This window comes from Castanea sativa, chromosome 4, assembly GCF_040712315.1.
Source record: "Castanea sativa cultivar Marrone di Chiusa Pesio chromosome 4, ASM4071231v1".
NCBI lineage: Eukaryota > Viridiplantae > Streptophyta > Magnoliopsida > Fagales > Fagaceae > Castanea > Castanea sativa.
Window position 1 is genome coordinate 43,705,990 of NC_134016.1, and position 9,387 is coordinate 43,715,376.

A 9,387-nucleotide genomic window follows, 5' to 3' on the forward strand; every position below is an offset into this window, starting at 1 on the left:
AGTATTCTAAAACAAGGTTACTATTTCTGCCCTCCAATTAGATCTGAGGTAGTGGTGAATTTTTAGGTTGGTTATCACAACTTGACTTAGCAAATTTTGTACAATGGTTGCTCTCAAAATTTGGGAGATTTATCAGATCCTCAGCTTGGAATGAAATTAGGCTAACAACTAGAGATTGGTTGGTTAAATGGGGTTATGGTGGGTTCATCCTGTGTTTTCTATAGAAATAAATTGGAATCTTAGATTTTTTTTAAAAATAAATAAAATAGTATTTCTTACTTAGAGAACGTATTAGAAACTTTACCAATTAAGTTAAACTAGCATGTAACCCTATGCATATGTTTTTTTTTTTAGAATACTAAATATTTTTAACACACACACGGGGAGAGAGGGAGAAGGTTTTTTAAAGAAACTTACAGTGGTGCATATTCAAAAGATAACACATTAAGATGCATAGTAAAATATTCTTACATATATAATTTAAATATTATTGATAGTCATTCTTATTTTATTTTTTTAACTCTTTAAAAAGTCTTATAAAAATGTTATTAGGTAGAAAATGTAAATTGTCTATTTTTTAAATATTTTATGTTCTTTAATTCTAAACTTTTTGGTTTTTGTACATAGTAACTCACTTGAATGGATATTTATGATATAGTTCCACATTTGATTCCAAAATTAAGAAATAAAACTCTCTAAAAATAAATAATTTGAGACACATGACGCAAAATTGAACTTTAATTGTAGAATCTAATTGGATTTTTTCTAAGTTTTACCTATTAATATATATATATATATATATATATATATATGACCTATAAATTTAAATTATTTTTAGTTATAAAAAAAAGCTCATAAATATAAAATCATTCAAACTTTATCTTCCTCTAATTTTATATGTAGTGTTAGATATATGGTTATGTTTTTTATAATTTATTTATATTGGACTCCTCGTTTTTTACTCTGAATTAACTCATTTGGCATAAAAATTAAAAACACTTTGATTACATGAAACACGTGCTGTAAAATTAAACTCTAATTGAAATCCAATTTTATACTGAATTAACTAACTTGGTTCAAGAACTTAAATTTTTTTATTAGATGGGACTATATATATATGACTTATAAACTTGAATTGTTTTTAGTTTTCTAAAAAAAGCTCATAAATATAAAATCATTCAAAAATTATGTTTTTATTTTTTTATTTTTATGATTTACTTATATTGGATTCCTCGTTTTTTATACTAAATTAACTCATTTGGTACAAAAATTAAAATACTTAGATTAGATGGGACACATGTTACAAAATTAAATTCTAATTGAAATCAAATTTTTACATTAAATTAACTCACTTGGGACAAAAATTTAAAAACTTAAATTAGATGGGACACATGACGCAAAATTAGACTTTAATTGAATTTCAATTTGAAATCTAATTGGATTTTCTCTCAGATTTTTCTATTATTATTTTTTTTTTGCTCTCGCACAGTGTATCCTCAAGGCTTTCAACCAAAGACTAATCATTGTTCACGCCGGGTGAGCCCACGAATAGGTAAAGCGCTGGCCCAGGAAATTCTTTTCAAAGTGCAGGTAGCAGGACTCGAACTGGGGAGCACATCCAATCAAACCCAATACAAGCACCTTGAAACCGAGAGCCCAACTAACTCGGCCAACCCTGAATTAAAATTTTCTATTATTATATGTATAGATATATAGACAAGAGATTATTTATTATTTGAATGTTCTTTTACCAGTAGAATCTGGTTTCGTCAAAATCCGTGTGGTATAAGAAGTGCGGATTAACATGATCTAACCCAATAAGAAGAGGGTAAAAAATAAACCATTATGTTCCACACAAGTATCTTCAACGGGCAACCCAATAGGACCACTGCCCACCCCTTTAATGCTTGTTCCGCGTAATGGGCTCACCAAATCATTGAATTAATTGGGCTCATCTCTTATTTCTGGTTAAAAGGAAATTGAATCAAGAAACTAGCTTGCCTCAACAGGCATAGTACTAGAGGCAGAAAGCCTATAAAAGTACAGGCCAGAATCATCAAAGCTTAGCAAATGCTTAGCCCAGTTGGGTACATCTCAATATCTGCTCACAATGCTTGTCGTTCTTTTAAGTCTTGCCCAAGCAGCTCATTGCCCAACTTGGGCCACTCAGCTGGGCTTTGCAGCTTTTGCTGGAGGTCCTGGAGTTTCTTAGAACAGGTTTGATGAAAAAATCCAGCACTGACGCAACTTTTTTTTGCCACAATTGTCACAATACAATTGTGGTAGGGTGTGAATGATGAAAAAAAAAAATGCTACATTTATAATATTTTTGTAATATTTTCACAACAAATTACAGGTAGTTAGTTGTTATTGGTTCAAATTTGAACTTAACACTAAAATTACTTTTTTACCCCAACAATAACAACTAGTAATGACCTGCCACTTAGAATTTGTTGTAATAAAATTGTGGGCATATCATTTCTCAAAAAAAAAAAAAAACTCCATTTATAAGTAATAAATAGCTACTCACAGTTTGCAACAATAGATTGTGGCAAAAAGTTGTGGAATTGTAGTAGTAGAAGTGTAGAACCACTCTAGATTTTAACTTTCCTCTAAATTGTTATTTGTTAATTTACAAAACTATCTTGTCAATCACATGATTCATGACTTCCAATCACTAACTGATAGATAATATGACCAATTTAATAGCCGTATCATTAATAAATGAGATCATGTGATATGGATTTGTGAATTTCATGTAGTTGTTTTGAGAGAAATTCCTTCGAATTGGAGGAAAAGTTTGTCGTCCTTCACTAAATCAATTAATAATTTTTTGCATAAGAATATGGAAAGCATCCCTAGTTTCCCACATATAGAAAGAAAACTGAGAGAATTGCTTCTTATTGTATAGGCTATAGATGAAACCAAACAATTTTCTTCCAAATTGTCTAACCTATTTTATGGCAAATCATTTGGTCGTTCACATGTATACTTCATATTAGTTTTCGTAGAAAAGCTAGGAAGAGGAGCTAACTAGTGTTTTAATTGTCATCCTTGCAGCACTCGGATTTTTTACTACAAGCTTCTACTAATCCAACATTTCTAGGAAGCCCATCCCCAACATGCTTATCGAGAAAGAATAATTAATAGTAGGGAGGCTTTTGTTATGTACTAATCCCCCTAATTTTGTTGTAAGCCAATGGTTCACAAATGCTTGGGCGACGTCATGTCGGTTAATTCGAGTTTTTTTTAAGGGGGTATTTTGGCACACACTTTACCATAGTTTGTTTAGTATCAATTATGGGTCCATCATTTAAAGCACTCAAATTAATCTATTAACTACTTGACGTGTGACAAATTGTGGCAGAGTGTTTTCCTTTAGACAGTTTGATCATGAATTAATATCCACAGAAGAAAAAAAAAATAGATGTTGAATTAAAAAGAAAAAGATATTTAAAAGTTTTGGTGGATTTCTTAAAGAAATATGTGAGACTACTGGTCTTTGCAGTTTCATCATATCTTGGGGTAAATTATTTATTTGTGTTTTGTTGAAGTGTGTTGCTTACTTTGTAATCCTTTCATAGTTTAATATCAATAGAGAACACTCCTTAAAAAAAGTAGGGAAAAAAAGGCCTAATTGAATCTTGCTAGGTTGTATGAGTTGCCCTTGAAAATCCACATAATAATTTGCCTCAGTCAAGAAATAAGCAACTTGTACACATTTGACAGACCTTAATAATACAACTGCTCTAATTTCTCTATGAATGACAGATTAAACAATGTGTGTTTTAACCATATAAGTGTCAATCCTTATTTCTTAAAGCACTAGGTGCGTTTTCTATGTTGTTTCTCCCTTGGAAAATGTGCTTTACACTAGGTCCCAAAGATATATATACTTTCAAGTGTGCGTTTAGCAACACTTATTTTTATCAATTTATTTTACTATTCAGCTTATTTTTGCTACTATTCATGGGCACCACTGCACTTTTTAGTACTATTTATGAGTCTCACTGTACTATTTTAGCTAATTTTTACCTTTATCTACAGTACTTTCAGCAAAAAGTTTTCAGTTTCAACAAAATAAGCGAATCTCAAATAGACCCTAAATATATGAAAATTTATTTAATCATAACAAACTATTCTATTTGAAGAATTAGGTGGTATACAAAGAAGAGAAAACTCAACAACTATCATAAGGACTTAAATTTAAATTCCACTCTTGTCTGCATTAAATATTTCTAGCAAAATTTGCTAATGCAAATAAAATTATTATTCTTTTTGATTCTTTAGTAGATGATCATTTTAAGTAGGAATTAAAGTACAAAACTAAATGATGCTACAGCAGTCCAACTAGAAATATTTGTTTGTTTGTTTGATATAAGGAAGTGTTGTCTTAATATTTGGCCAGATTATTCCACTCTCTTTTTATGAAATACCCCGAAAACCCCCATGAATAGATAATGTGATAGATTAAGAGTAGGACCTCCAAATTTATTGCATACCCTAGACCAATGAGCTCATCACTTGAGTAACCCATAAGGGTCAAACAAATAGTTCAAAATAAGAACAACAAATAATCTACCAACCGGACAAAGAGAAAAAATAAAAGCAGAAGCAAAATGCATCACAGCTTAGCATATCAAAATAAAGTTTTATTTCAACACATTTGGTGGGAAAAAAAGTCTAGGTGAAACATAATTGAATTAAAACGTGCATAATTAAAACATCTTACTTTGCACTAGTAAAATTAACTCCACTTTTCAAGCGATCCAACCAACAACATCTTCTTTGTTCTGCAAAATGTAGGTAATAATCACAAGGATGTAATAATAAATTTGTTTAAGTGTAGTTTTAGAATATGTCCCTGATTATTTGGCACTTCAACTAGCAAGGTAGAGGAGTTACCCCTTAAAATAATAATAAAATAAAATATGGTAATAGCCTCAACATTGACACAAAATAGGTATTTCTGACTGGTAGAAAATAAATTAAAAATGAAAAATCATCTCTACAATTAAAAGGACATTTTTTTTTAAGAAACAAAATTATGAAATAAAGTATTTTATAATATGAATCTATAAAAAAGTGTAATTTCTAATATAATAGTACATAAATAAATACCTGAAATCATTATTTGTGTCTGCAAAATTCTGCCTCAATTAATTCTTCCATGAGCATTCTTCTTGGATCTTCACACCTTGTTGCGTCATTCTCCATAAACAATATTCATGAGACATTTTGGTTTTTCACTTGAGAACATAAGATATCCCATTCCTAATCCAAACACGAAACCACATCCATACCCCAACAATACAACTTTCCAATGAAATCCATTTGCAAACCCAAAATCATCTTCTTGGATGGTTGGTGATGGTGGTGGTTGTTGTCCCTCATCATTGCCACAAGTTTTTGTCAATGGAAATCCACATAAACCAAAGTTTCCACTGTAAGAAGCATTTGTAAATGTATTGAATTGTTTACCTTGCGGTATCAATCCCACAAGATGGTTTTTTGAGAGATTTAAAATTGCCAATGATGTAAGATCTGTCAATTGTATAGGAATGTTGCCTGTGAGCTTGTTTGAGGAGAGATCTAACCATTCAAGATTAGTTAAATTTCCAAATGATATAGGTATATGACCCATAAGATTATTGTTTGAAAAATTTAGCCCTTTAAGTGATCCAAGCTTTCCAATTACCTTTGGAATTTCTCCTTTGAAACTATTGTTGGAAAAATCAATGATTGTCAATAGAGTGTGTATTTTCACCACATTAATATAACTCCCTTTAATATCAATTGTAACATCAATTGTAACAAATTCATAATAATAAGAATAAAAATCATAGAAATATCTTCTCCAAACAAAATAATAATCATCACCCATATATTGCAATCCATCGCTATCCATGTTCCCATTTGTCATGGCTGATAAACACTTGAAAAAGTTTGATGGCAAATGACCATGGAACATATTGTGAGAGAGGTCTATAATTCTCAAATTAGGCAATGAGAATTTAGTCTTATGATTGCCTATGGAACCGTGAAAGTTGTTTGATCGCAATAAGAGAACCCGCAACTCTGGAAGATTTACCAACCAATGAGGGAATGTGTCATTAACCTTGTTGTTAGCAACGTCTAGAATTTCTAATTTCTTGCAATTGACCAATGAACGTGGCAATGGCCCTTCTAATTGATTGTTGGCCAGTTTAAGACTTCTTAAGTTACTGCACTTTACAAATTTTGGGATGGTGTCATGAAGACTGTTATTTTGCAGTTCCAAATTTATGAGATCACTCATATTTCCCAAACATGGAGGAATCATACTAAAATGATTATGAGAGAAATCAAGGTATTTAGAAAAATTAAGATCGCAAATCGAGGATGGGATCTCTCCACTTAAGTTGTTCCTTGAGATTGAAAAGAAAATAATGTGCTGTGGAAGTACATGAAGTGGCCAAGAACCTTCAATTAAATTATCTGAAAAATCAACATTCTGCAACAAAACAAGGCGGCTTAACTTACCAGGAAAGATTCCCGTGATCAAATTAGAATGCAAATTGAGATATGTCAAGTTTCGGCAGCCTAAGATCTCGGCAGGTACATTTCCCGAAAATCGATTCAAACTGAGATCCAAGTTATGCAGATTTTCCAAGTTCCCAATCTCTTTCGGTATTTCACCTGATAAATTGTTGGAGAAAAGATAGACCGTCTTCAGTTTCTTGAACCGGAAGATTCCTTGGGGAATATTCCCAGTCAAAAAGTTCTCAGACAAATCAAGGGCCTCGAGATTCTGACATTTGGAAATTGCCAAAGGAATTGATAATTCCTTGCAATTTCCAAGCTCTGATGGAATAGTCCCCACCAAGCTGTTCTTCCAGAGATCAAGATTTCGGAGGCTTTTGAGGTTTTCGAGACTTTTTGGTATTGAACCTGTGAGTGAATTTTCGTGAAGGTAGATGTTTTGGAGGGCGGTACAGTTGCCGATTTCAGGTGGGATTTGGCCGGAGAGGAGAGATGAGCCGATATATATGGTTTCAAGCTTCTTGAGGAGACCAAGACTCGGAGGAAGGAAACCCAAGACACTTGTATGAGTTAGGCCTAACATGGTCAACTCGGTACAATTCCAGATTTCTCGGGGTATAAGGCCTCCAAGGTTCTTGTTTCTACCGGCTCTTAACACTTGGAGGTTCTTCAAGTTGCCTATGGTATTGGGTATTTCTCCATTGAGCTGGTTTTCAAAAAGAGTCAGCCGTTTCAAGCTTGTGAGGTTGCCGATTTGAACCGGAATCGAGCCCTCTAGCTGGTTCGAGTTGAGGTGGATTTCTTGGAGCTTAAGCAAGTTGCAAATCTCAGATGGGATTTCACCGGTTAACGCATTGCCACTCAAGTCCAAGTAATTCAGTTCATGCAGTATAGCAATCTCTCTTGGGACTGAACCCGTGAGGTTTGTACTAGAAAGTACAACCTTGGTTAATGAAACCAAGGAAGAGAGATTACTTGGAACTGTACCATATAAACTCAAGTACCTTAATTCCAATTCCATGACCTCCTTCTTCTTGTTGCAAGTGATTCCAAGCCACTCACATGGAGTTTCATGTGTTGGGTTCCAATTAGACAGGGCCTCAGTGGGTCCATTCAGGCTTTGCTTCCATGAAAGAAGAGCTTCGCCTTGTGGATTAACTGCGAAAGCTACAAAAGGATTCAAGAGGGGAAGGATGATTGTTAAGAAGGAGAAGAGGGTGATCCATGGATTTAGAGGCATTACAGCTATGCTTCGAAGTGTAATGAGAGGGAGTAAAGTACACAAAGGAAAGTTACACAAAGAAAATGGCAAGCATTTATGGCCAAAGGGTCATCTATTTCGGCCAAAAGAAAAGAAGCATGAATTTGGTTTGTATATCAGGTGATGTTCTGGCCATCTTCTTTTGACAATTCATAAAGAACATTTAATTCAAGCTCTTGTCATTGGCCCACCATAAGTTTCAACACTATGCAACCAAACATTATCATACAAATTTTATCGGAGATTCTGAACCGTTCAATTATTGTGTTTAAATATACAGGTAAAATCATTTATATATCATGACTTTTGCGTGCAATTTGCCAAGGAAGAAGTGATAAAGAATTTTTGTTAAGTGGCAACGGCAGATTTGGAGACTTTAGGTGCGGTTTGGATACAGATGAAAAAAAGGGCCGTCTGGAGTCTTCAGCGTTTTTTTTTTTTTTCCCCTACTGCACGTCTCATCTCAATGTACAAATTACTGTGCACATACTGTGCAGTTATTGTACACGCACTTTTTAACAATTTTTTAATTAAAAGTGGATCACACAATATTATTTACCTATTTTAAAATTATTTTACTACAGTACTTTCAGCTTTCAGTTTTTAGCTATATCCAAACGGACCCTTAGTGGACTTAGCATAATCTTACATTTTTAACTTAATTACTTATTTTATTTAAAAAGTAATGTTATGTTATAATATTTTTACAACATATTTTATGTGGTAAATTTTTATTGATTTTAATTTAAAAGTTAGTTTTTTATCCACTAATAATAGTAAGTAAACTACTGCAGGCTTTTAGTGCGATGATCACTTCACAAGTATAAGTGCTTGCTTGTGGAGTGTGGGGTAAGGGTTGAAGTTCAAGTTTCCAGGAGAAAGTTTCGTGCTCATATACACTTAAATTAATTTCGAGTAAGGCTACAAAAAAAAAAGTTCAAGTAAAATTAAATAACTTTAGGGGCCTTAGGCAAAAATTTTAAGTGTGGCCTTTTTATAATTAAAAATGATAATTTAACTAAAAATAAAATTTAAAATATTGAATAATAGAACTTGGTTATTGAAATTTTTTTAGGTTGTGACCACTTCAAAATCTAAATCTGCACAAATAAAAATTAATTTATTACATCGTTTAATAAATTAGTGTCACTACAATACAAATGAGTCAATATGATACACATCAAATTATTAATTGGAATAATAATTTATAATAGTTGATAAAATGAGCTTGTCTTGTAATTGTGGGTTGCACTGTGCAGTGCGCAACTGTGTAGTGCGGCTTGTGCTGCTATGCGCTTGGGTAGATGTGAGATGTCCAGCCTGTACTCCTATGGCTAAGTGTAAAAATAAACAACGTATCATAGTAGAAAATGGTCCATTAAGAGAGGGGCAGAATTTTGTATTAATATTTTCCCAGCCTATCGTATGACTAAAAACCAGAGCCGACTTGTGCAATGAAATAAATAAACGTAAAAACCAGAGCCGACTTGTGCAATGAAATAAATAAACGTGTCCCACTCCCATCAATGGCTTGCGCAGTTAAATAAGAAAGGGGCAGAAAAGGATCCTATCATAGTAAAAACGTGTCCCATCTATCAATTGTG

At 32.8% G+C, this 9,387-nt stretch overlaps 1 protein-coding gene across 1 annotated transcript; it reads right to left on the reverse strand.

The window, feature by feature from the left end:
- Nucleotides 1-4,636: 4,636 nt before the first annotated feature.
- On the reverse strand, nucleotides 4,637-7,874 carry LOC142630395 (uncharacterized). Its single transcript, XM_075804382.1, has 2 exons — nucleotides 5,122-7,874; nucleotides 4,637-4,793 (listed from the first exon to the last, which is right to left on the reverse strand). The coding sequence occupies exon 1, from the start codon at nucleotides 7,760-7,762 to the stop codon at nucleotides 5,207-5,209; it is 2,556 nt and encodes an 851-aa protein (XP_075660497.1). The 5' UTR covers nucleotides 7,763-7,874; the 3' UTR covers nucleotides 4,637-4,793; nucleotides 5,122-5,206.
- Between the last annotated feature and the right edge of the window lie 1,513 nt (nucleotides 7,875-9,387).

Bases quoted from the DNA above. Each gene is read 5' to 3' on its own strand.
- LOC142630395 (XM_075804382.1), bottom strand. From the start codon at position 7,762: ATGCCTCTAAATCCATGGATCACCCTCTTCTCCTTCTTAACAATCATC.